The 27,807-nt window shown below is 47.8% G+C and overlaps 1 protein-coding gene and 1 pseudogene across 3 annotated transcripts; one reads left to right on the top strand and one right to left on the bottom strand.

Moving 5' to 3' along the window:
* The first annotated feature begins 4,228 nt into the window (after window positions 1–4,228).
* On the top strand, window positions 4,229–26,418 carry KDM8 (lysine demethylase 8). 3 transcript variants are annotated; one of them, XM_045848897.1, is made up of 8 exons: window positions 4,229–4,527; window positions 8,901–9,424; window positions 11,360–11,526; window positions 12,775–12,907; window positions 17,666–17,710; window positions 23,988–24,137; window positions 25,094–25,186; window positions 25,273–26,418. In XM_045848897.1, the coding sequence occupies exons 1-8, from the start codon at window positions 4,515–4,517 to the stop codon at window positions 25,435–25,437; spliced, it is 1,290 nt and encodes a 429-aa protein (XP_045704853.1). In that variant the 5' UTR covers window positions 4,229–4,514; the 3' UTR covers window positions 25,438–26,418. The 3 variants fall into 3 exon arrangements, with proteins under 3 accessions (XP_045704853.1, XP_045704854.1, XP_045704852.1); XM_045848898.1 differs by lacking the exon at window positions 25,094–25,186; XM_045848896.1 differs by lacking the exons at window positions 25,094–25,186; window positions 25,273–26,418 and adding an exon at window positions 24,221–25,078.
* Window positions 16,117–17,132, bottom strand: LOC123825411 (annotated as a pseudogene).
* Window positions 26,419–27,807: the final 1,389 nt, after the last annotated feature.

A 27,807-nucleotide genomic window follows, 5' to 3' on the forward strand; every position in this document is an offset into this window, starting at 1 on the left:
ATAAAAATATATTCACATAAATACTTTTATTTTAAAAATTAGTTTAGGCATCATGTATTAGAGGAGATCTTGTCATGTCTGATTTTCCTAAATTTTATAAAAATCAAATAACTTTTTGCCTCTTGTCTCTCCTTCTAATGCATAATAGATTTATAATGGGAATCAGCCTTAATTCCTCCTTGGGTATAGAAGAGGTATAACAAATGTATATGAGAAATGTAATATTCCCGATGCCATTTAGAAAACTGTTGAAAATGAAGTAGTTGCACAGTGATGCCACCACTTTCACAGCACTGAAAAGTGTCAGCTTAAAGGCCAATTCCAAGGCTGCTGGAATGGGGGCAGAGGAGTGGCAATAACACCACAGGAAGTGAAGTCCCATGGTAAAAGACTGGTTCTTCTCTTTTATGAACACATTTCATCTGCATCTATAATTCATCTCAAGCCACTTCTAAAAACACAAACAAGCTGGCAAAGTGTTTGTCTCTGCCAGGCTGCCAGTACCCACCCCCCTCACTGTGAAAGGCCAGGACCCCATCGCTGATCATTGAGGAAGAGAATCACGGTGTCCTTCCAGAATCAGGAGGCCCTGCTCCAGGGCCTGTCTGGGCTCCTAGAGGCCAGTGCCCACCCTACTACAGTCTCTGCCCACCCACTGTCAAATGAAAAACAAAGCTGGACTTAGTAAAGGGAGACTTATTTGAAAGGATGATTGCAAGAGGGGACGGGGACTACTGCAATAGAGAATGCTATGACCAAGGTCAGCACATGTCTTAAGGGTTAGGCAACAAGATGTTTTCTTTCATAGGGAGGAGAGAACACAGCAAGAAAGGTCTGGGGAGCAGAATGAAAGGATGGCATGATGAGACAGTACCCTGAAGCCAGCCTATTCTCAGGAGGAGCTGTCTAATGGCTCAGGCTGAGGGTGACCCAAAGTTCAGGGACATGGAGGTAGGGGAGATTTTAACCAATTTTGTTAACAAGCATTTTGCTGCAATCAACTAGCAGGGACAAGCAGTTCAGCTAATCATTGCTGAGGCAAAGAATGGAAATTTGAAGTCTGTAATTGACCTTTTCATAGGTAAACAAGGGGGGACATCTATGACTTACCTAAGTCACACAGAGGGTGATTCTTTGCAGAGAGCTGTTTTCTGGAACACAAAAGGGTGAGGAGAATTCCTTCAATCCTCACTGTTTTCCAGGAGCACAAGGCTCAGGCCAAACTCAATATTGTCACCACTCAACTGGGGATGATAATTATAATAGTTATCTATGATTTTAATTTAAGTACTTTGCAAGTGCCAGGTGTGTAGTAAATGTGTTACAGAACAGACTGGGGGCAGGGGAACAGTTATTGGCCTACCCAGGGACACCAAAAACTATTACAGAACACACCCACACACAGGGGCCAAGGGGGGTTACTATATACAATTACCGAAAGGGCCCCCTCCAGGTTCATTATGTCCACCGCCTTATAGGAAAGACATCTCTCAATGCCAGAGATTTGTGAAAAGGAAAGGAAATGTTCATTTAATGCCATACAGACTCAAAGTAGTGACCTAATGTCTTCACTAAAATATCGAAGTTCTTTAAGAAACCCACAGATGTCCACAGTGCTTCCTTCTCCCCCTGCCCTAATTCAGGATACTGTAACTCCAGAAAAGAAGCAAACGTCCGTGTTTCAGGCTGCTGGCACCATCAGCTATGTCGAGGTCCAGGCAGGACCTCCAATTAATCCAAAGCCATGTGGCACCTTCTCATGGCCTATTGGCAAGAGTTCTTTCACCCTTCTTCCAGGCAAAGTCTCTCCTGCTTCCCAGGCCACTTGGCCAAAGGGAGCACCCTAAAGCCACGTGGTCCTCTTCTATCAAAGCTTCGGGGGTCTGCACTCTGACGAAACCACATGGCTCTCTCTCTCACATGGCTGCAGAGGTCCCCACTCTGCCAGAAGTGCGTGGCTCTCCCCTCTATTGCCACAGCCACACGTACTCTCCCTGCACTGCCACAGCCGTGTGGTCCTCTCTGCAATGGCTTCAAGGAGGGGGGTTCACCACTCAGCCAAAGCCAAGTGGAGGTTCTCTGCTAAAGCAGCATGGTGATTCTCTCTCACAGGGCCGTGGGAGTCCCCATTCTGCCAAAGACCACATGGTTCTCTCTCTAATGGCTGCCGCATCTGGATTTAAACCCCCCGCACCAATCTTCCTCTGCAGTCCCATTTCCGACTCCTCCCACAATCGGCTACACTTGCCAGCACTCCCCTATCCTTCCAGCTTTACTGGGCTGCCATAGTGGGTCTCAGCAGGCGTGGCCCCATGTCATGGAGCCAATCTTCTCCAAGTGTCCACACAGGCACTGTGAATCGGGGGACCTGCCTCCCAGTTATGTCTTGGGGGGTAAGTTACTTCCATCCCCTTGGCTCAGAGCATGGCCATGGCTATTTAACATCTATGCAACCAGTTAAAGGTTATAGATATGTTAAATGGCCACGCCAGAGGTTAGCCGTAAAGCTGTTGCTGTACAGAACAGCTCAATGGCCCTGCTCCATGTGTCCCTTCCCCCAATTCACACCTGTGGGGGAAGGGGTGAGGCCATCTTAATATTTCCTGGACACCTTGAGTTCTGGACCCCATTCCAAATTCCTTTTTGCCCCCCCCCTTGGCTGCACACTGTTTAAATGTACCATAAATATCTGTTCATTTCATTTACCTGTGAAATCCTTGAGGGTAGGGGTTGAGCTTATTTTATGTTTTCTTTGGTGCTAGTACAGTAACTAGAATCCACTGATCTGTTGAATTGGCCTTGAACAAGCCTCTGTCTCTCTACCTGTAAATAAAACATAATAATCTCCACCTCACAGAGTTGTTGAGAAAATTAAATAACATGGAGTCCAAGGTGCCCAAATACCTGACACATCTCTGGTGACCAGCGACAAAGACTCTCCTTGACCTAACTTTAGTCAGGCTCTTCCAGTGAGTTTCAGCATGAATCTTGCTGGGTCAGTTTAACAAAAATCCCCACCCTTGGTATATGATAAAATTCCTCATCCCTCAACCTTCATTTAGCAGAATTCCCCTTACCCCTGATGCTTGCTCTTAATATTCCAATCTACTACCCCAGACCCTGCTCCTTAGCGACAAATCTCCTCTTGTATTCCAAGTTGTGCCCCCTCTCTCTCCCCATCACAATCCCACCCCCACTGCAGTAGATTCCTGAATCAAGCCTGTCTCACCGCCTTTTACAACTGCCTTGAATAACTTAACACCAGTAAATGAATACCCTTCCCTTTTCTACCCAGAGTCCACACTAAGTATAAACAGAACTTTTCTACTGCCTCTGTTCATTCAATGCTGGCAGCGGTGGGGAGTTGCCCAAAACCAAACCCCTAGTGGAGCCCATGCTCTGAGTCAGACAGGCAGCCTAGCAAGAGGGCCCCGGTCTCAAACATTGAAACCCAGTCTTTCTCACTTCTATAGGCTGCGGGAGCAGCACCTGGGAGTTCAGCCTCAGTATCTGAGACTTTCCAAAAGTACAAGTGTTTGGCCACTTTATTTCACCCACCTTGGTCTAACCCTCTGTAATAACCTTAGTTGTTAAGGATTAGACAAAAAGTGATGGCTATGAAGCTGCCTAGTACAAGAAACAGCCGTCGCAGAGGAAACGCAGACAGGACCCACGTAGCAGGAAAAACTGAAGAAGCCCAACCATGGGGTGGTCTTCGACCTCAGGCCATTTACCCCAGGCAGGCCCGGGGCACCTGCCCCTCCTCCAGTCACTCCGTCCGACCGGAGGAGCTGTGAGACATCGATACCCTACGTGCAAGCCTCTGACAACTCGGACAAGACAACCACTGAGTTCCGACCAAAAGGAACCAGTCGTCACTAGTCCCCCGACGACTCCACCTGGTGCAAACTCAAGGAAGATTAGCTTGAGCTACTCCAAAGGGCGGACTGGCGCCTTAAACGCGGAGGGGAGAGCTGCGCAAGCGTCGAGATAAGATACGAATCAAGGTAGGATTCGTGCATGCGCTTTGGAAGCCTCATCAAAGAGGACTCGGGGCCACTGCCTGCGCTCTGAGAACGCCGATAGCTCGCCCACTCTCCAGCGCAGCGTTGACTAGAAAAAACGACCTGCGGACGGCTAGTGATTTAATTTCAGAATTTTGTTTTGCGCCTGCGTTAAGCCGGGCTGTGGTGCGCCTGCGCAGTTTTTGGTGTCGCGTGGGTGCAACTCCAGTGTGCCTGCGCGGTCTTTTGTTTCTTCCTGGTTAGTTGTATCAGGTAGTTAGTTCCAGGCCGGCTAGAAACGCTTGAGCACGGGGTTCAGAATGGCCCTCCAGAAGTGAAGCCTCAGAGGAGGCGCCGGGAAGGGAAGGGGTGTGAGGTCTCGGAGTGGACCTAGTGCAGCGCCGGGAGGGACCAGTGGGGGCCAACGCTCTAGACACCTGAAGGGCAGAGCTTTCCGACTTGTTAGGAGTTAACTCAGCATCGGTACCGCATTATGCAGTCATTATCAGGATGCAAAATAATGGTAAGTCATCCTGTTTATGGGTAACTGTCCGGGAGGGAGAAATGAGTGGGGGCCGCACCAACAAAGTGTTACAAAACAGAAAGAGGTCGTCCACCCAGCGCCAGCTGAACCAAACACTAATCACGAGAATTGCAGTGGAGAAACACTGATCATTTTATTGATCAATGGTGGCATCCAGGAAAATGGGAAATTACTGCTCAAAAGCAGGAGCGTGATGACGTGTAGGTTACAGATTAAATCGGGAGAAGTCAAAACACACGGTGGATTAGGGGTTCTGGTAGTGCTGGGTCTTGATTGGTGGGAGGTGAGGCGAGGATAATGACTGACTCTTCAGGTACTGAGGATGTCTCTGAGGTCTTTTCCGTGTCCCTCTGTTCAGTCTGATGGGAAAGTAGCCAGGGAGTCATTCCATTTTAGGGCTTGGGATCTAAAACATAGGTCAAGATGTTATCTTTTTCCTGCCAGAGGTCCAGACCAGTGACCATTGGTCAAGTCCAGGCTAGTGTCTTTTGCTGCCTGGTGTGTGTGTGTATGTGTGGCTGGGGTGGGAATTCCTGATTATCTAGGAGAAAGGCCAGGTCCCGGGCTGGGGGGGCGGGGGGGGGGGTGCGGGAATAGAGAAAGAGAGGGATATGATTTCTAGAACTAAGATTAAAACTAAATTTATTCAAAGTATAATGGTTTCTAAAGGTACATTTTGCTGGTGAATTAAGCCTTCTGGAAAGCTTGACAGAGCTTTCCAGAAAGCTCTTGTTTTTTTTCAGTCTCTGTGTGATACTGCCATAATAAAATTGAAGAAATTACTCTTTGGGCAGCCTGTTCCCAAAAAACCAAGTAGAGGTGATAAATCGTGGGTGTGGAGGGGAAGGTAGTCTCATGGCCAGCTGCTCCAGGAATGACTGTTCCACGTCAACCCAAGGTTTCTATGGGGCTCTCAGGGCTGTTTCATAAGGTCAACCAGACATCCTCTGGGAATCGTGTAAGATTCTCCAAGAAGCCATTTCACCCAACCAGTGTACACACTACTCTGGGAAGTGCCCTAGATTTTTAAAGATAATTTAAGAGAATTCTGGGATGACTGGTGGTTCCCCAGAAGGGTTTATCTTACAACCAACAGGAACCCATTTGGGCTGTTTACTAACAGCTAACCAAGGGCAGGCTTACATTGCACACTCTGGATGGTGTTTAATGTGACCAATAAGAAACTTTATATGAAGTTCACAGTAGGCTGGTTTATAAAGCCAAGACAAAAGGCACTCAGAGGTTAGCTCAGACTACTGTCATCTGACCCCCTTTCCCAGATTGTCATTTCATACCCCAGCAAACAGACCTTTCTGTAAGAAGCCAAGACACAGACCACTAGGGGAAAGTTATTTATGTAACTTGTACCTGACCGTCCCCTGAAAGTTGGCATGGGGCCAATAAATGTAGCACTCTTGAAAGCTATAATCAGGTTGACCATAGGACTCAATTTGCCTGGAATAACCCCAGTTTTTCACTTGTCCAGTCATTAAATATCTATAATCATAATTTTGAGCAGCAGAACCTATTCACATGTTAATACTTATACCTAAGGACTGGAGTGCCACCCATATATAATGCCCAGGCTAATGCCACCAAAGGCACCAACTGTGATGTTTTTCCCTTCTGAAGAAGTTTTACGTATTTCTAGGTTTCTTCCTGAGAACTTAAGATCTCATTTTTAAGACTTATTCTGTGTTTATTTTTTTAATTACTTTATTGTTGTTCAATTACAGTTGTCTGCATTTTCTCCCCACCACTCCCCCCACCCCAGCCAAACCCACCTCCCTCCCTTGCTTCCACCTTCCATGTGTCCTTTATAGTAGCTCCTGAAAACCCTTCCCCGCATTGTCCCCTTCCCTGTCCCCTCTGGCTATTGTTAGATTGTTCTTAATTTCAATGTCTCTGGTTATATTTTGTTTGCTTTTTCTTTTGTTGATTAGGTTCCAGTTAAAGGTGAGATCATATGGTATTTGTCCCTCACTACCTGGCTTATTTCACCTAGCATAATGCTCTCCAGTTCCATCCATGTTGTTGCAAAGGGTAGGAGCTCCTTCTTTCTTTCTGCTGTGTAGTATTCAATTGTGTAAATGTACCATAGTTTTTTGATCCACTCATTTGCTGATGGGCATTTAGGTTGCTTCCAGCACTTGGCTATTGGAAATTGTGCTGCTATGAACATTGGGATGCATAGGTTCTTTTGGATTGGTGTTTCATGGCTCTTAGGGTATATTCACAGCAGTGGAATTGCTGGGTCAAAAGGCAGTTTTCTGAGGAAATTCCATATTATTTTCCATAGTGGCTGCACCAGTCTGCAATCCCACCAACAGTGCACTGGGGTTCCCTTTTCTCCGCATCCTCTCCAACACTTGTTTGTTGATTTGTTTATGGTGGCCATTCTGACTGGTGTGAAGTAGTATCTCATTGTGGTTTTAAGTTGCATGTCTCTGATGGCTAGTGATGCTGAGCATCTTTTTATATGTCTCTGGGCCCTGTGTATGTCCTCCTTGGAGAAGTGTTTATTCAGGTCTTTTGTCCATTTTTTAATTGGCTTTTTGTCTTCCTGGAGTGGAGTCATGTCAGTTCTTTATATATTTTGGAGAACAAGCCCTTGTCCAAGGTATCATTGGCAAATATGTTTTCCCACACAGTTGGTTCTCTTTTCATTTTAATGCTGTTTTCTTTAGCCATGCAGAAGCTTTTTAATTTGATGAGGTCTCATTTGTTTACTCTTTCCTTTATGTCCCTTGCTTTAGGGGATGTATCAGTGAAAATATTGCTCCATGGGATGTCTGAGATTTTCCTGCCTATGTTTTCCTCTAGGACTTTTATGGTGTCATGACTTATACTTAAGTGTTTTATCCACCTTGAATTTATTTTTATGTGTGGTGTAAGTTGGTGATCAAGTTTCATTTTTTTGCATGCAGCTGTCCAGATTTCCCAACACCATTTGTTGAAGAGGCTATTTTTACTCCATTTTATGCTGCTTCCCCCTTTGTCAAATATTAATTAACCATAGAGATTTGGGTTTATTTCTGGGCTCTCTGTTCTGTTCCATTGGTCTATATGTCTGTTCTTATGCCAATACCAGGCTATTTTGATTACAGTGGCCTTGTAGTACAGTTTGATATCAGGTATTGTGATCCCTCCTGCTTTGTTCTTCTTTCTCAAAATTGCTGAAGCTATTCGGGTCATTTATGGTTCCATATAAGTTTCTGAAGTGTTTGTTCTATATCTGTGAAATATGTCATTGGTACTTTAATAGGTATTGCATTGTATGTGTAAATTGCTTTGGGTAGTGTGGCCATTTTGATGATGTTAATTATTCCAATCCATGAGCATGGTATATGCTTCCATTTGTTTGTATCTTCCTTAATTTCTTTCTTCAGTATTGTGTAGTTTTCTGAGTGCAGGTCTTTTACCTCTTTGGTTAGGTTTATTCCTGGTACTTTATTTTTCTTGTTGCTATATCAAATGGGATTTTTTTGCTGATTTCTGTTTCTGATATTTCATTGTTGGTATATAAAAATGCCTTTGATTTCTCAGTATTGACTTTGTATCCCGCTGTTTTGCCAAATTCATTTATTAGGTTGAGCAGTTTTTTAGTGGAGTCTGTAGGATTTTCTATGTACGCTAAGATCTCATTTTTTTAAAATAGCCTTAATTGAGTACCTACTGTGAGCCAGACTGCTTGTAGGCTCCAGAGATATGTGGAGAAATATTCTCACCCTGGAAGAGCTCACAGGCTAGTTTTAGGGAGAGAGACATGTACCGTAAGCAGGTATTTGTGGCACATTGTGACAACTGCTATTACAGGAGCTCAGGGGCTTTCAGAACACAAAATACTGTCAGAGAGTTTTAGCAGCCTTCACATAGGGGATCACTGAAGGTGAACCTTAAAGGTAGGATAGGTGTTTGCCACAGAGGAGGGATGTTGGAAGTATTCCAAGACAAGGACCATACATGTTCCTCTCTGGACAAATATTTATCTTGTGCCCACTGTATGCCTAGTGTTGTGCCAGTCCCTGAAGGCAGTGGTGACCCCAGACAGATGGGACCCTGCCCTTACAGGGTTATACCTGGCAGAGAAGACCACTGCTAAAGAATCATCACAGGTAAGACGTGTGTTACAAAGGACAAGTGTAGGCAGCTGTAGGAACCTATAGGGGACCTAGTCTGTACATAATCTCCCTCTCTCTATATATATATTTTTAATTTCAGTTCACATATTGGCCACTGGATGTCATCACAGGTCTATTTTTTTTTTACCCCAGTTTCATGTTATCAAAATAAAATTGTATCAAAACACCATCATGGTGTTTTGCTATAACTTTTACTTCTTCCTCCATCAGTACTCAGACTAAGCTGGCAAGTGTACCTAATGGCTGAAGACAGCAACCGAGACACCCTGCCAGGAACGGGGCCTCTCCAGGAGGCCCTCAGGGCACTGCTGCCCCGCACTAAAGAAGAACTGAAGTTGGACCTCAGTGAGAATGTGCATAGGAGTGTGCTGATTCTGCTGCAGCAAGCCACCAACCTCTTCTATGAGGACAGAAGGAGCGAGTGTCTGCAGACAACTGAGGCACTCCTTGACTACTCCTGGGAGAAACTCAATACTGGGGTGTGGCGGGACGTGGACAAAGACTGGCGTCGGGTTTATTCCTTCAGCTGCCTTCTGAAAACCATGTGTCTTTGTGAAACACCTGGGGACGCTACCACCGTAGCTGCAGCCCTGAAGGTCTGTGACATGGGCCTGCTGATGGGGGCAGCCATCCTTGGGGACATCCTCAGTAAAGTCGCTGCCGTCCTTCAGACCCACCTGCTGTCTGGAAAAAGGCCTGCCCAAGGCCCAGCCCAGGAGCAGCCTGGCATAAAGGTATCTTGGTGAGATTGTCAGTGACCGCACCTAATGTAATCCAGCAGCCCTGTTTTTCTAGAAGTAACAAGTCATCTCTTCCTTAAAGTGAGACCTCTCTGACATGCTGACCTCTCTGGCTGAAAATAGTGTCTCCATTTATTTGGAAGTAGAACAGCTCCATCTACTTTCTCCGTTTTTTCCTCCCATTTCTGCAGAAGCAGTACCCTTTCAGGAGAGAGGAAGGGTGGCAGCATTGTTGTTCCTAAGAGAAACAGCTCAGAGGGATGGTAGGGGTGATGATTTTTCTTGGACAACTGGTTGAAGTATCACCCACATTTCTGGCAGCTCTGTCTGTGCATTGTTGAGTTTGGATGAGGTGCCACAACTGTCTATCTCCTGTTCATGTGTTTGATGCGTCCTGCCCTTACATCCTTGCACATGTCCCTACTGGAATTTAAGTGTTTGTGGCACAGGATACCCTAAGTCACTGTGCATGGTTTACTGAGAAGGCTTTGAATCCTGGTGCTGGCATGCAGTCCTCATGCACAGCACCTCTGGGCAAGTCTGTTCACAAGGAGGAAACAGATATAAAGAGGTGTGAGAAAATGTTCAACCTCATCTTTCGTTTTAAAAAAATGCAAAAACCGGCAGTCATTTATAACTATGAAATCATCAAATGAGGTTTTGCACAATACCAAGTGTTATCAAGGGTGCCATGGAGCTAAGGACATGGTGCGTTGATTAATCTAACAGAGGGCAGGGCAGATATGGAGATCAAGGGACAAATACCTATTCCCTTTCCTATGCTAAGTCTGTCCTGGGGGCATATGGAGCAGGCTTCATGCCCAAGGTGGTACTCATAGTGTGGGTGGTGTCGGGCAGTGGATATAGCTAAGGGGCTGAGAGTTCAGACTGTGGAGCCAGCCTGCCTGGGCTCAAGTTCCCACAGTGCCATTCACTGCCTGTGGATCAGGCAAGTGCAATAGCCCCTCTGTGCCCACTCTGTTCTCTTGCCTGTGAGAACAGGTTTGCTCAACAGCTTTATTGAGCATCAGCAGTGGCCCAAATGTGCCAGCTGCTAGGCGATGGTACAGAAGGGTCCAAACTCTGTCCTTCAGTTACCATCTAGTGGGGCTTTAAAAGGTGGAGGGAAGCATCTTCATGGAAGGTGGTCAGGGAAGGCTTCTTTAATAAGGGATACATGAGCATGAAAGCCTACCATAGATAGAGGGTTGTGACAGTGAAAGGAACAGACAGGTATGCGACCTAATGCATCACCTGCAGGTAAGGATGTTAGCGGCCAGTGCTGCAAATGTCGAGAACTGGTTTGGGGTCCAGCATTAGGACCAGAGGGTGCTGACACATGCGTGCCAGGGGGTCAGTACTCTACGTGAGAGCTTGTCTCCCAGTGGTTTAACAGACAAGGAAACTGAAGCTCAGACACAGTAACTTAGTCAGTCAGTTGGGAATGCTTAAGTAAATTGTGATGCCACCACTCTTGAGACATTGCAAGGACGGGTGGTAACAGGGAAACTGCTTTAGTTAAATTACTGGATGGGAGAGGTAGAGTTGTTTGTTCATTGTGAGTATTACTGCCTGTGGGTCAGGGATGTGTCTATGAGAAGGTGGGAAAGGAACTGGGGAATGAGAAGGAATGCTCTGTGTCAGGTGGTGGAGTGTGGGATAGTAAGTTTTCCTCAACTGCAGAATTTCTGTGAAAGCAACATACTACGTTTATAATTGAACAAACATTTGAAATGACCTGGTAAAGAAAAAAATATGTGCTCTAATGAGAAGTAAACAGTAGTCGCAGCAATAATAATGACAATAAATGTTAACTGTCTTTGTAATTAAAGACATCTAAGCTCTCCTACCATTGATACAAATTCCTAGAATGCCTCGTGTTGTCTTTCCTTTGTGGTTGCCATTTTGCTTTGTTCTGATTTTAAACAGAAAGCCAGGAATGGCCACACTTCGATTCCAGATACGAGGTCAGAAGAAGCAGTTCCCCGACTTCACTGTCCGTCCCTCCAGTATTTCAGGAAACATTATTTGGTTCCACAGAGGCCTGTGATTTTAGAGGGCGTGGCCGACCATTGGCCGTGCATGAAGAAGTGGAGGTGGGTGGCTGCTGAAAGCCAGAAGGTTCTCCCTCCTGTTTCAGTGTCCCTGAAGACTCCCTGTGCACTTCCCCCACCACCCCCAAGTAAACACAGCCCCTGGACATGTCATTACCAGTCCCTGGGGTGGGTGGCCAAGGAAGAAGAACTGGCAGGCAGTGCTCTGGGTCTACACGAGATCTAAGACTCTTACCTCCTTCCACTTGCTTGCCCTAAGCCATTTTTAATGAGGGCTTCAGGGGCAGGCCAGTACTAAGTCTATTATGCAGTTTTATAGGATCTTAGGAATTCTATGTACTTTCTTGGGCCCTGAAGCTTCAGAGTAAGAAAAAAAACAAAAACAAAAACAAAAAAAAAAAAAACAAGAAATGGCCACGTCCCCTTCTTTAGGGGACCTGTGGGCTCTTGTGTTTGCTTTCTCTTTACACCTGCTTCTAGTTCCACCTCAGACTTAGGAGAGACAGGTCAGATCAGGTGGCTGGAGAGTGGCCGTGATGCAGTGGCTGTGCATAATTTTGGAAAGGAGGAGTGGTCTCTAAGGAAGGTTGATTGAGTCAGCCTGTCTTAGACAGTGGTAGCCTTGTGGGGGGAGTGGCTTCCACTAAGACTGAGGAGGAGTGCAGGAGTCATCTGACTGCAGAAGTTATCGTCCCAGCAAACATGCAGTATGTGTTTTACTGTGTATCAGGTATGTTACATGTCTTACTACATACCAGGTGCCAAAGTTAGGTAGGCACTTGCCATGTTTCCTCTCTCTTTATCCTCCCTGGTTCCTATGGGATAGGCCGTCACCAACACCATTTTGCAGTGGTGAACAAGTGCTCAGAGAGGTTAAGAAACTTGCTGGAGATCCCTCGGTCTGTAACAGGCAGGGTCTGGAGTCAGTGCCGGGCCTCCAGAGTTGAGAACCCGGGCACTTCGGCAACCCTTGCACTGTTGGCCATCTACTCAGCTTAGTGACAGGGTTGGCAAAGAGAGAAGGCCCTCGGCAAGCTGAGGAATAGAGCCTCCAGCCAGAACTGTAGCAGATGAGATGTATCGGGTCTATCTGCAAAGCTCCCCAGCACCAGCTGGGCTAGGAACCTCACCCATCAGTGCCTGAGTTGCCTTGTCAGTGAGGTGGGGGATAACGTAGTCTCCACTTCATGAGACTTTGTGGTGAAAAGAGACCACATAAAATATGGGTAGCAGAGTGCCCAGCAAGAACTAACAATACTGATGAAATGATGATACACATTTCTCTAATAGTTTGGAGTATATCCAAGAAATTGCTGGCTGCCGAACAGTCCCGGTGGAAGTTGGCTCCAGGTACACGGACGAGGATTGGTCCCAGAGACTCATGACGGTCAGTGAGTTCATCAGCAGGTACATCCTGAATGAGGTATGTCATTGTGATTCCTTTCTCCTAATAGTTACAAGAGGCAAACACATTACATTTGGGCAAATAACCTCCATGCCTCACACTGGAAGGTTTTGGAGTAGTCAGTCTTTAAGAGTCTTCTTGGTCAGTAGGCTGGCCAGTGCCAGGAAGGCAGGCTGCTGGGTAAACAGGTAGGTGGACTTGGCATGAGGGACTCATTTCAGAAACTTTTTTGTTATTGTACATTTCAGTGCTTTTGAATATATTCTAAGACTATGCAGCCATCACTACTGTGTAATTCCAGAACATTTTCATCACCCCAAAAGAAACCTCAAACTAAGTAATAGTCACACCTCACTCCCTTCCTAGGCAACTACTGAGCTTCTTACTGTCTCTATGGATTGGCCATTTCTGGACATTTGATATAAATTGAATCACCTAATCTGTGGCCTTCTGTGTCTGGCTTCTGTCACTGAGCATCATGTTTTCAAGGTTCGCATCATGTTTTCAAGGTTCACCCATGTCGTGGCACTTATCAGTCTTGTACTTTACCCCTGTTACGGCCAAGTAATATTCTGTTGTTTGGATAGACCTCATTTTGTTCATCTGCTGATATGTTGATGGCCATTTGAGTTGTGTGCTCTTTTGCCTGGTATGAACAATGCTACTGTCAACATTCATGTACAAGTTTTGTGTGGACATATATGTTTGTTTCTTTTAGGTATATACTAAGTGAATTTGCTGGTAACTTCATGTGGTAGCTCTGTGTTTAACCTTTTGAGGAACTGCCAAACTGTTTTCCAAAGCAGCTGCACCATTTCATTATTTCAGATTCTCAACAGTAAGGGCCGGGGGTGGTTTCCTCTCCTGACACTGGGTGGCAGAGAATGTAGACTGTCTGCCTGCAGTACCTGAACCATCCCTACTGGCTGGGAAAAAAGGGAGCCTGGAAGTGGGTGCACAGATCCTTCAGGGGAGGGTTGTCCATGCAGCATCTCTGGTGGGCAGGGTCTTTCACAAGGTGTGGAAGTTAGCTTCAGTGGTTTGCAACTCTTCCACATACTCCCAACAGCCTGCCGCCTGGGCCCCAACTCTGTAAAGCTCTGACCAGATTTGATCATGGATCCGCTGCAATAAATGGGTCCGGGTCAGTGACCATGGGGGCTAACAGTTTCTTCTGTTGGCCTTCTCAACAGTGTGACTGAACTCCTGAGGGACCACCCCATTACCCTTCCTGACCCTATCTCTTGCACTCCTGAAGTTCCAGCCCCCTCCACAGGCACCCAGCATAGTTCCCTGGGCTATGGGTTCCTCCATCAGTGCTCACAGATGTCTTTCCTTTTCTGCTTCTCCTGCACTCCTCCCTACCCCCACCTCTGCTCAATTCACTGTCACCTGGGACCTGGAAATGAGAGCCATGGACTAGAGATGCCCCATGTTGGCATGTCCCTTTCACTTGTAAACATAAATCCAGCTCAGAGACCCCTGCTATCTCATTCTGCTGGGATGGGAAGAAGCCTGAGGCATCTTGTGGAGCAGGCGGGATGGGCACTTTGGAGTCAGGCCGAACAGCACTGGATCCTGCACTGGCCCTTGCTTGCCCTGTGTCCTTGGCTGGTTACTTAACCTCTCAGATCTTCAGTGCCCTAACTTCTGGTTAGTTAGGGTTGGTTGGGGTTAATTAGTCAGAGGTTTCCGATGCTTCATGGGGTCATTGTGAGAATAACACGCAAAGCTAAGCACAGCGTGCCCAGCACTCAGCTACTGTCAGCAGTTAATGTCCTCTGCACCAGGATGTCTGGGAGGATGAGGCCACATCAGATCTGGCTCTGCTCGGTCCTTAGCACAGGCGCTGGCATTTTGTAAACGCTTAACATTTGTTGAAAGGAAGAAGGAATGAAGGAGAGAGATAGAAAGATAGATTTTTGAGGCATCTTAGAGGAGCCTTATTTACTTTGACACTGTGCCAGCCTCAGAGCAGTTAGACCCAGGCCAGCCCCACTCAGAAAGTCAGGAAGCTAGTGTCTGGCACCCCTCTCCTGCCCGGCCCACCAGTCCTTTAGAGGCCCTCAGCCTCCTCCCGACTCAGGACTCCAGCCCTCAGCACCACAGAGCCCCGTGTGTAAAGCACCAACCTTTTTACCCCCCAGAGTGGCAGGAGTTTTCACCAAGTGATAATCTCCAAAAATTAATTGCCAGAAAGAGTATAAATAATTTAACTTTGGGGAAAGTAACCTGGCAGAAGCTATGAAAATTTAAAATGCACATACTCCTTGACTCAGATGTTCTGCTTTTGGACACACATAAATACAAGGACCAAAATATTGGACTGTTCATTGAAACGCTGGCAGAGCAACCCCGCTGCCCATCAGTAGGGGGAGAAGTGAGTTAATAACCATGTATTTGTCCGTAAAATGTGCGTTTGTCAGAAGAATGACTGACACACGTGTGGCAACTTGGAGAGATGTTTTTGCTATATCATTAAATGAAAAAAGATTTCAGAGTCATGTATAGTATGATTCCATGTTTATTTTAAAAATCATCATATGTGTACAACCCCCTCATTTTTTCCCAAGAGGATGTTAAATAGCTTGTTGATGATATATGATAATGGACGATACACAAGCTTTATTCCTGTCTATTATTTCATCTGGCACCATAACTCAATTAGATATATTGCTTAGGATGTGCCAACAGTCATTACTTACCAAACAAACCCCATGACTCTGTTCGGGTGCCCCTTTTAATGGCAAACCCCAGATCACAGCACAGGAACTGGCCATTACACTGCACCAGGGTTTCTGGAAACAGTGGCTTCTCGGCCCCGGCGGACTGGAAACAAGTTTCTGGTGGAACCCAGCATCACCCTGAAGGAATTCCGACTTCACTGTTGGGGCGATTTACCAAGATGGCTTCAGAGTAGGCTAACTTTGCACAGCACATTTTTAAAAAGATAATGTATTCAGAGTCATGATCAGACTATTACATTTAACAATCAATAGCATGGGTGCAAAAAAAAAAAACCCTACATTAAAACCCTTTGTTGGAATGCTTTACATATTCCACGGCACAGAAATAAAATAACCTGTTATACAATCAGTCATAAATGCAGTCCTCGCATTTTTGCCCATTCACATGAATATTGTCTAAAACATGTCTTCTTTGTAGCAGCTAGGCCACCACTGTGCTTGGCTCAGTCCACAAATCTGCTGTAACCTGGAGCTGCTCTGTCAGTTCTCTGACTCTCCTCTCCTGCTAAGCTTTGTTTCCTGGCAGCAATTAAAACCCATGCCACTGCCAAAGCTGCCACTGCTGCTGGAACCTCCACAGCCACCTGGGTCTTGTGGTTTGGCAAAGTGTTGGCCTCCTCCACCACAGGGGCCAGAGCGTCTGCCTCCAGTTTCCTCCTTTTATGGGCCCGCAATTTGAAGATTGATTGTTGTAATTGCCAAAATTATTGTAGCTTCCGCCACCTCCAAAGTTGCTTCCGTCATTGCCAAGTCCATGATAGCCACCCCCACTGCTACCATATCCACCACCACCATGGCTGCCACCAAAGCTACCTCGACCACTGAAGTTTCCTCCACGACCAAAGTTGTCATTCCCACCAAAACCACCTCCACGACCACGTCCAAAATTTCCAGAACCAGTTTAGCCTCTTTGGCTGGATGAAGCACTAATCATCTCTTGCTTAGATGGGGCTTTCCTTCCGTCACAGTTGTGGCCATTCACAGCATGTTATCTTGAGTGGCAGTCTTGTCTATGGAGTCACAGTCATCAAAGGTTACAAAAGCGAAGCCTCCCTTCTTGCTGCTGCCTCGGTCAGTCATGATTTCAGTCACTTCAATTTTCCCATACTGTTCAAAATAACCCCTTAGGTACTATTCTTCAGTGTCTTCTTTAATACCACCGACAAAAATCTTTGTTACAGTGAAGTGGGTGTCCGATCTTTGAGAATCTTCTCTACAGACAGCAGAAGGCAGCCCTCTTTGTTTCCTCAACTCTTCCTCCCACCTTGTGTGCCTTGCACTCCCGGCTGCATCCCCCTCCTCCACAGGGACATCCATGACAAACCCAGGGCCCCTGGAGCGCTTGGTGTTTGGATCTCTCATCACCACACAGTCTGTGAGCATCCCTATTGCTCACCACGGCTCCTCAGACTCTCATCTGTTGTTTCAAAGCTCAGGCCTCCAATAAAGAGCTTCTGCAGCTGTTCCAGTTCTTTGGGAGACTCTGACTTAGGCATGACGATCACGGGAGGGGAGATTTTTTCTAAATTGATTTTTAGAGAAGTAGAACTATTGATTTGTTGTTCCACTTACTGATGCATCCATTGGTTGCTTCTTGTATGTGCCCTGACTGCAGATATAACCCTCAACCTTGGCATATTGGGACAATGCTCTAACCAACTGAGCTCCCCAGCAGGACAGGAGGGGTGACTTCAATGATGCTTACTCAGCGGCATCCACTGGCAGAAAAGAGTGATCTAATGAGCGAATCTGCCCCCTTCAGCCCTGGATCACAGGGTGACAAACTCTAGGTAACCTCTGTGGCAGAGACAGCACCAGATCCTGAGTCTCCCCAGTCAGCAGTCCTGCTCAGCAGGGAGTTGATCACATTAGCTGCTGGGTGGGAGAGGAGGGCCCTCCAGGTAGCTGCCCAGGCCTGGGGCAGGAGCAGGAGCATGTAGGTGCTGAGAGCCAGCTTAACAGTAGCACCTGCAAAGCGTCCACCACCACTAACAGGTTTTCTGTGTCTGGTTTTTCTCCCATGGATTAGCCAAAGGACATCGGGTACCTGGCCCAGCACCAGCTCTTTGACCAGGTAAGTCTAATACCACACGCCTCTGGCCTTCTCTCTCTTGCCTCCCCTCCTCCCTTCCTGGGCTCTGACCCCAAAGGGCAGCAGAGGGAGTAGCAACCTTGTTTGCCACCCACTGGTGCTGCTCCCTGCGGTGAGCAAGGTTGCGCTCCATGCATCACCCGGCTTCCTCACCAGCCAGCAGCAGGAGAGCAGGCGAGGCCACCAGGCCTGAAAGGCAGGCCTGCTGAGCCTAGGGCCCCAGGACTGGGGTTGATGGACGGGTCCATAAGCACCAGAGTGACCTCTGGGGTGTGAGTCAGAAGTCCCGCTGTGGTCAGAACTGGGGAAGGGGTCCCAGGGACCCAGGCAAGGGTGGCAGACTCTGACTGACCCAGAAGAAGCGAGTTCACTGCCTTCCTTGCAACAGAGCTGTGGGAAGATCCTGGCACTGCCCTTACCACATCTCACATGTCTCCCAGCAGGGCCATCTCCCCACCCCTGCGCCTGCATGCTCCCGGCAGGGACCAGGTTCAATTCTCTGGGTACCCATCCCTGGTGGGCCAGGTTAAAGGTCCTCAGGACACACTTGTTGAAGAATAAGAGAGCAAGGGGGCTTGGGCAAGAGGACACTCCCAGTGAGTGCCATCTCACGCCAGGAGCCCCAGAGGCCGAGTGGGATAGGCCCACGTGCTAGGGTGTGTTGACCAGCCTAAGGGGATCTGTCCAGAATCACAGCAAGGATTAGGCAAAGAGGGGGGCTGTGGCCAAGCTGGGGAGGATGTTGAATGCCAGGCCAAGAACTTGGATTTGTCTGGAAGACAAGAGGAGCCCTGCGAGGTTTTTAGCAGGAGGGTTCCCAGTAAGGTAGTATTTCCAAAAGGATCCAGCAGGACAGACAGGGAATTTGTGAGGGACAGTGACTGGGGGCAAGCGGGGAGACAAAGCACAAGTTGCAGAAGTGCCGCTCTAGGTCTTTCTCTGTCACAAATCAGCCCCTACAAACAGACATCAGAGTGTGGCCCAGCCAGCACTGGCATCGCTGGGAGCTTTCAGTGAAGCAGGCTCCACCCCAGGGCCTGGTGACTGAGCTCAAGGTGACAGGGGCTCCATAGCCACCAAACGCAGAGCTCACAAAGCAATCATGGGAGCTCAGGGACCGCCTGGCTGTGGGAAGTGAGAAAACCAGGGTGCATGACTCTGTAAAGAATGCTCCTAGCTGTACTAAAGACAGAGAAATGCCACAAAAGATCAACTATAATTGTCTGTGGGTGGTGAGTGGTTTTTCCTTCTCATTTCTGCAGTCTCCAAATTATCTGTGACTATACATTCATCGTGAGAAAAAAATAGACTATTTTTAAATGCAAACAAAACAAGAGAACAAAGTGTGGCAGGAATCGGATTGTGTTCCATGTTTGCAAAGCTGTCTAGTTAGGACACTGGAGCAGTCAGAGGAATGCTTATCCTGGGGAAATAATTGAACAGTTTGGTTTTCTATCCAGTCCCTTTCCCCATCCCTCACTTATCTCTTCACTTGGTTCTTGGGGTGTAGCTGGAGCAGGGCCGTGGGGCATGGCAAGAATGGGCTTCTTTGTAGGCCCATGTGCACCAAGTGCTGGGCTCTGCCCTGGGGTACAGGGCTAAAGAACTCAGAGTCACTCCCTGACCCAGTGGACCTGAAAACCAACACATCAGATGGTGATGAGTAGCCCAAGGAAAATAAGAGGTGGCCTTACAGAAGGTGGCTGGGCAGGAGAGAAGGTTCTTTGGATCAGGTAGTCAGGGAATGCATCTCAAGAAAGTAACATTTGGGTGGTGACTCAAATGAAGAGCTGTGGCCAGCTATGTGTGGGGGTAAGAGAAGGAGTGAGCTGGCTAGGAGGACCACAGGAGTGAACTTTCACCTTCAAGGGGGCACAAAAGTTCAGCATTGCTGGAGCCCAGTACACGAGGGGCCAGGAGTAGCAGGTGGAGTCCAAGAAGTAGGGGGCTGAGTGAGGAAGGGTAGTTTTCTCAATGCGATTGGAACCTGGAGGGTGATGTTTCCAGCATCTCTGGCCACTTTCTGGAGGTGAACTTAATGTGAGTAGGTGTGGTGGCAGGGAGACCATGAGGAGGCAGTTGCAATGGTCCAGAGATAGCTGATGCCATGGAGGTGGAGAGGCTGGCACTGGACGTTGGTGGGTAGGCAGACGTCAAAGGAAAGGAAGCAGTTGAAGAAGAGGCCTAGATTTGGGAGTCAAGCAACTCGTTAGATGAAGCTGAGAAGTCCAGGAGAGGCTGCTGGTGTGGTCTCAGCCAGGTCGGAGACACTCAGGGTGGGGCTCAGGAGGAATGCCCTGGGAGGGCAGCTCTTGGCAGGAGGCGAGGCCAGGCTGGGTCAGTCCAAGCATGAGCTGGGCCCATCTGCCAGATCTGCTATGTCTGCTGCTGAGGCTAGGGTTGCCCTCACTGACTGTCCTGACTGGGGTTGAAGGGGTGGGTAATCCCAGGTTCAGATGGGTCTGTGCCAGCTTCTAGGAGGGCTGGGCAGGTGGGGCTGGGTGGGCTGTGGTGTCTTTACCAGCCCTCCTATATTAGGACTTATAGGTTCTGCCCCCTGAACTCTGTTGCTAAGAAGAAAAGGATTCTAACTGGTCAGCCCCTACTGTGTAATTCCAAGAGATCAGCCTCTTCCCTGACCTCAGTTGCACTGGGCACAGCCTCCCAGGGGCACTTCGAAGACACCAGTAAATTTAGCTCCCTGCCCTGGAAGACCCATCATCCATGTGACTAGAATTAGAGGGAGCCATTTTAGAAGGCAAAGTTTGTGATTATCTTGAAGATGTTTTGGCTATTACAGGGCCACCGGAGCCTGTACCTGTGGTCCCCAGAGGTGTTTTCATCTCTACTGTTCAGAGCGCCTTCGGGGAAAGTCTGAGCAGCCGGGCATGGAGTGTCATGGGGGCGATGGGGCAGAGGGTGCCAGGCAGGCCTTTGCACTGTTTTCAGGGCCTTCCCTGCCCACTTGAAGTTCAGTGGCTCCCACTGAAAACCTCTTGCCCAAAAGTCTTTTACTGACTTTCCTCTCAGGAACCCCATGTTTTACAATATTTTGGCTACTACACCAGTCCTGCCATCAATTATCAATCACGTCTGGGAGCCTTTCTTCTCTTGAGGTCTCTGAAACCTTGACCAGTGCTCTGCTTACATCAACCAATCACTCAGAAATCCCAATGATCAGGAGCCAATCAGCTTCTCAGCACTCCATGGGGCCAGTTGTGGTGTAATACCCTGGAAGGAGATTCCCAGAACTCTGCCTTTCAGAATCTTGCACACAGCTTGATAAGCTAGGGACCTTCTACTTCTAAGCAGTGAATACAGCAGCATTTCTGTATTTCTACATAGGCTTAAGATAGATCTCAAGTACAGAATAGCATCATCTGCCAGGGCTGCATGCAGGAGAACATTCCAGCTATTTTGGGTGTTATTGTTTGATTCTTTTTTTTTTTTTTTGAGAAACATTGATTTGTTGTTCCACTTATTTATGTATTCATTGGTTGATTCTTGTATGTGCCCTGACCAGGGATTGAACTCACAACCTTGGTGTGTTGGTACAGCTCTCTAACCAACTGAGCTACCTGGCCAGGGCTTGATCAGTACTTTCTTAACTACCAACCTGAACTTTCAGTAGCTGCTACTGGAGGAATGGCCAGTCGCCCTGCTGGTATCCCTTCAGACCAACGAGTGCTTACTCTGAAAATGCCTGAGTAGAGTAGCAGAGGCAGTTGCCCCCTACAACCCTGTTTTCATACCTGTCAAGCTTGAAAAATGCCACTGGCTTCAGAGAGTGTCCAAAGAGGGGCTTGTGAGAAATCCAGACACCCTAAGGGTGGGGGCCAGAGACTGGCTCTGGTAGGTTCAGCACTGAATTGCCCTCTGAAGGTCAGGTCAGGAAGTGGGTTTGTTCTGGGTGAGTTGTGTCTTCTCTGTGAGCTACTGACTGGTTCTTTCCAAATGAGCCCAAGACCACCACAGCCCTGCCCTACCCTAAACCTCCCACATTGCCTGCTATGCTGACAAATGGCCCTGAGGTTTTGAGAAATTAAATAGAAATTTAACTATGGAGAGCAGTATGGAACTTCCTCAGAAAACTAAAAATGGATCTGTCTTTTGACCCTGCAATTCCACTGCTGGGACTCTATCCTAAGAATACTAAAACACCAATCCAAAAGAACCTATGCATCCCAATGTTCATAGCAGCACAATTTATAATAGCTAGATGCTGGAAGCAACCAAGATGCCCATCAGTAATGAATGGATCAAAAAACTATGGTACATTTACACAATGGAATTCTATGCAGCAGAAAGAAAGAAGGAGCTCCTACCCTTTGCAACAGCATGGATGGAGCTGGAAAGCATTATGCTTAGCGAAACAAGCCAGGCAGTGAAAGACAAATACCATATGATCTCACCTTTAACAGAAACCTAAACAACAAAACAAAGAAACAAGCAAAATATAACCAAAGACACTGAAATAAAGGACAGGCTGACAGTGACCACAGGGGAGAGAAGAGAGAATTTCAGGGGATAATGGGAAGGGTTTACAGGAACAAATTTAAGGGACACATGGACAAAAACTAGGGGGAGGGTGGTAATGGGAGGAAAGAGGGGAGGGCTGGGTGGGTGGGCTGGACTGGGAGTAAAAGGGAGAAAGCTGTACTTGAACAATGATTTAAATAAATAAATAAATAAATAAATAAATAAATAAATAAGAAATTTAAATCTGGTCCCTAAAAGAACCACAGCTGTTAAAGCCATAAAGGTAAATCAGGTTGTGAGCATAAAATGGTCAGTGAGCTTGAAGAGAAAATGTCCAAGAGATGGTCTCCCCCTCACTGCATTGGGCACAAACTTGAGATGGGCTGCCTGTCTCACCAGGCAGTCTCTGTGCCCTGTCTCTTTCTGCTGGCTTTGGAAACATGCTTTATACCCACCCCAGCTTTTAAAAGGAGGAAGTCAAGAATCCGCTCTTTGATTTTAGGTACCCTCTTGGTTCATCCTTCCCCTGAGGCAAACACGTCAGAGTGCCTCTGCCCAAAAGTGGGTGGAGGGGTGGGGAGGATCTAGGGTAAGAAAGCACTAGAGGGGAAACAGTGCTTGCAGTATTAAAGTACACCTTTTCAGACACATTGACCTGAGGCACGTTGACAGTGCCCAGAGCAGACAGCCGACAGCACCTGCTTTCTCGGGCAGCCTCCTCCATCCTGTGAGCTGGAACATCAGCCTCCTTGAGGGACTCCAACCCTCCACACCAAGGAGGGCTGTGCAAGCTCACTTCTGTCTGGGATGGAGAAGTGTGAACGCTTCTGAAGGCTTGTGCACATTGGAAGCACCAGCAGCCCTGCAGGAGGGTACCCCTTCCGCCAATCCTCCCACCCCTGGGTATTACCACTTTTTCAGCCTTTGCTAATTTGAATACCAGGAAATGATGGCATTTCATTTGCACTCCTTTGCTAATGGGACTGAACCCTGACCTTGTATCTAATTCATTTTTATGTGTTATCTCATTTTTGTCCTATGTATTGGGATCCTTATTATTTTGTATGAACTGTGTACATTAATCCTTATTTACTAGAGTTAGTTCAAGTAGGTTTCCTAGTCTCTTGTTCTTTATAATTAATTTACTTAACATGTGCCAGTTGTCATTGCTATACCATTAGTAAATTTAGAAAATCTTCCCCTTCAGAGATTTGATAGTCAACCCCATTTTTTTGTTTGTTCCTTATTTTATTTTTAATTTTGTAAAATAATTAACTCTCTAGAAAATTACCAACTGGTTTATAATTTTGTTTGTTTTCTTTTTCTTTTTTAATTAATCTTGAAGAGAAAGAAACATTGATTTGTTATTCTACTTATTCATTGGTTGCTTTTTGTATGTGCCCTGACCAGGGATCAAACCCACAACGTTGGTATTTTGGGATGATGCTCTAACCAACTAAGCTTCTCAGCCAGGGCTCAACTGGTTTATCTTTAAGTACAAATACAAAGCACTTGTTATCAGTTTTATTAAAAGGAAACAAACATAAAGTACATATGACATGGAAACAAATCTGAAAATAAGGTTAACTTTTCTCTAGTGTTATATATTTATTTTTTTAATTGATTTTTAAATTCCTATTTAGCAAATGCAGATACAGTGTGTTGTTGCACAAGAGGACATTGCACATTTGGCCCTTCCGTCAGATAGTCATTTGACTTCTGGGCTGGTGGGCCCCACAGGCCTGGTCTCACCCTTCCCCGTCTGCTCTGACACCCACAGATCCCGGAGCTGAAGCAAGACATTGGCGTCCCTGATTACTGCTGCCTGGGCGACGGGGAGGAAGAAGAGATCACCATCAATGCCTGGTTTGGGCCCCCAGGCACCATCTCCCCCCTTCATCAGGACCCCCAACAAAACTTCCTAGTCCAGGTGGGAGTCACTGCAGAGCACCAACCTTCTCCCCGCCCTGGCCCAGCCCTGCACCCACCACATTATCCACCTTTACACACCAGAGAGGTGAACCACTGATGGCCATGGACACAAATGAAAACGGAAATGCTACTGGACCTGGTAGGGATGGGGGGAGGGCATTGGGAGGAGTTGCTTCCAGATGTGCTTCCTGGACGACCCAGCTCATCCTCGGACCCCGGACCTCACCCCCACTGGGCAGGGCCAGTGCTACCTCCTACCTCGGGATGGGAGGGAGCTCAGTGCCCTCGTGGCTGCCTCTGCCCTCCCTCCCTCCCCCTGCCTGCTCTCCATCAGAACCAGGGTGGCTTCTCCCTGCCAAAATCCTCTCTCCAAATGAGGAACAGCTCCTTGGCCCCTTGATGGTTTTCCTGAGACCCAGAAGAGGGGCAGAGGGAGCAGCACCTTGTAAAGCCACCTTAGTGTTTTCCTAAGCAGAGAGTTGAACAAATGAGCACATGCTTCCAGCCAGGTGGACCACCCCACAGAGCAGAGGCAGGCTGCGTGATGTGGACTCCAGCTTCACCACCTGTCAGCTATGTAAACTTGGGCAGCTCACTTCCCCTCGCTGGGCCCCAGTGTCTTCATCTGTAAGGTGGGGTGACAAACCACTTCCTTGTTGTGAGGATTACAGTTGATACACATAAAGCACTTGAACAGTGGCTGCCACCGTCAAGTGATTAATTGTTGGCTACAGTAACAAACTTGGTGATATGTGATGTATCTGGAGGAGAAACACCTTGGGACTGTAAGCACGTGTGTGGTGGGATTGGGGCTGGCTGGGCACAGGGAACGGCGTGTGGGAAGGCTCAGAAAGGCAAGGGAGGATGTGGACTCAGGGACCTGCAGTCAATATAAGGGCAGCAGTGGGAGTGAGGTCACCAGCTGACTGGCTGACGGGGTCACTCTCTTCCCAGGTGCTTGGGAGGAAATATATCCGGCTGTATTCCCCACAGGAGTCAGAAGCTTTATATCCTCATGATACGCACCTTCTTCATAACACAAGCCAGGTGGGACCCAGTGTGACATTTCAGCTTCTCCCCCATCCCACCCCATTTCTGGAATCCAGGCAGATGGCTTCTCTTGCTTTTTTCAGGTCGACGTGGAGAATCCTGACTTGGAGAAGTTCCCCAGGTTTGCTGAGGCCCCGTTCCTGTCCTGCGTCCTGTCTCCTGGAGAAATCCTGTTCATCCCGGTTAAATATTGGCATTATGTGCGAGCCCTGGACTTGAGCTTCTCGGTCAGCTTCTGGTGGTCCTAGCCAGGACAAGAGGGGCCTGCTCTGTGCCCATATGGCGTTGGGTCCTGGAATCTGCAGACAAGTTGCCTAGGCCTGTGTCCTGAAGAAGCATTCACTGGGGGCCGAGCTGTGGCTCCGGGCCGGCACAGCAGAGTGCCCAGGCCAGCTGTATGCATCAGAGGCAGGCACAGGAGGGCCCAGAGGGACATTCCAGGCCACACTGTGTGTGGTGGGCATGACAAGGCCTGAAGAGTGTAGGAAACAGGCAGGCAGCATGTGCTCTGAGATTGGCTGCATGGGTTTGAACCCAGCTCCACTGCTTCACTGCCACATGACTTTGGGCAAGTGTGTCCCTCTGAAAACAGGACAGCACTGGGCCTCATTACAGAGGGTCTGAAAGGGGGAGCGTGTGCAGAGCCCCTGCTGCTCCCCAGCCCTGTGACTGAAGAAAGGCAAGCATATCCCGACAGCTGACACCAGAAATGTCCCAGGCTCCTACTTGCTAGCAGACTCACTGATTAGTGACATTTATGCAGTGTGTCTGGATTTGACATTTGTCACTCCAGAACATGAGGTAAACAGTAATCTGTGCCAAACCAATCATAAAGGAAATTTTAAAAGCTTATAGTAAGCCTAAAAAAAGTGCAATTTTACTAACACTCAGATATAGGCGGTTAAAGCTACCAACTAAATTATAGCACAATTTTTAAAAAACTCAGACGCAGTGCTGAGGGGGTAAGATGTCATGCTGGCAGTTTAGCTCCACAGAATCTCAGCAGAAATCATGCACGCATCAGGTTGCTGATCCCACTAACAGATGCCCACCCTCAGGAAACACCAGAGCTGGTCAAACATACACAATTGGCCATCACAGCATCACTTGTAATAGCAGGTCTTAAGGAAAAAGCTCCATTGTCTTCATTACACAAAATCCTCTTGGAATACTGCTGACACCTGGTCACCAGATGTATGGGGTCCACAGCAAGCAATTCTGCAACACCAGCTAGGTGTCCTATGATTTACTTCAATTCTGACACTGTCCACATGCAGAGTTTCACATCCCACAGGTTAAGGGCTCAGTCCCACAAGACCTCTGGGACAGGCAGTCTTTGAGGCACCAAGAACAAGAGCAGGGTGTCTGGGGGAGGCAAGGAGAATCCAACACATTGGCAGTAATCACAGTGCTGGAGGCTGGTGGGAGCCATGTGAGATGGTCACATGGAGGAGGAAACATTGGACCAGGGACATCAAGGCCAGAGGTGGGTCTGGAAGGATGCACAGAAGATGGAATGTGGGCCCAGAAGCAGAGGGGCAGCTCAGTGCATTGGGGACTGCAGGAGGGCAGGCGTATAGGACAAAATTAAAGAGGTAGCAAGAGTCTAGGCTGTGTAGACTGACTGCCAGGCAGGCTGGGGCTCACTTGGTTGTGACAGAAACCCAGCTCAGAGTAATTTATGCAGAAACAGAACGAAGCGGATGCATTGGCTCCATAATACACAGGAGTGCTGTGGGAGGAAGCTCAGGCCTCCCCTGCCAGGCTTCTCTCCCTCCCTGGTAACACCTGCTGGTCTGGCTCAGGCTTCATTCTCCATCTTGCAGGTAGGCCTTCTCCTCCAGAGAACATGACCCCAGCTGGTCAGCTCCATATCCTTCAGTGCCAGGACTCCAGGGGAGATTCTGGCCCCCACAGTCACCCTGGGTAACGGAGAAGGCGTGGAAGAGCAATGGTGGAAGCTGAAACTAGCTGCTAATGTAACCAGACCATGGCATTTGAATTTTATCACAAAGATCTTGGAATTTGAGCAGACTTGGAATACACACAAGAAAGCTGCTGGTGGTGGGGAGGCTATGGAACTATGGTGAGTGAGCACAGGTGGGCAGTGTGCATGGAGGACAGCAAACACCAGAGCTATTTAGAACTTAGAGTCAAGGGCTTGGAGCAACTGCTTGTGAGAAGATTGTTTACTCCCCCCTCTTGGCATCATTGTTACTCACCTGATTTTCCATATGAAGAAAATGCCAGCGTGAGCCTGGCACGCTGAGGCCTGGTGGCTGCAGGCTGCAGAGAAGCCATAACACAGGGGCCTCCAGCTTAACTGTCACCCTTCCACAGTGGGGAGGGGGGCAGCTACGGCTCCACCAGGGGCCCAGCCTTCCCAACTGCTGCAGTCCTGCTCCAACCTGCTATGGAAGAACAGCAGTTCACCTGGAATGTGGTGTGATCCTAAAGTCAGGTTAAAACATGACATCAAGGCCCACTGGATGGGAAGACCACCAAAGATGAAATCTTTGTGTGCCCTCTGGGCAAGGCTCCAGTGTTGCTAGCAGTCCAGCTAGAGGGCTGGCTTTAGCTCTGAGGAATGTGCACTAAAATCAGCTCAGAATAAAAGT

The sequence above is a fragment of the Phyllostomus hastatus genome, unplaced genomic scaffold (assembly GCF_019186645.2).
Source record: "Phyllostomus hastatus isolate PE091 unplaced genomic scaffold, TTU_PhHast_1.1 phas_contig_64, whole genome shotgun sequence".
Taxonomy (NCBI): Eukaryota; Metazoa; Chordata; class Mammalia; order Chiroptera; family Phyllostomidae; genus Phyllostomus; species Phyllostomus hastatus.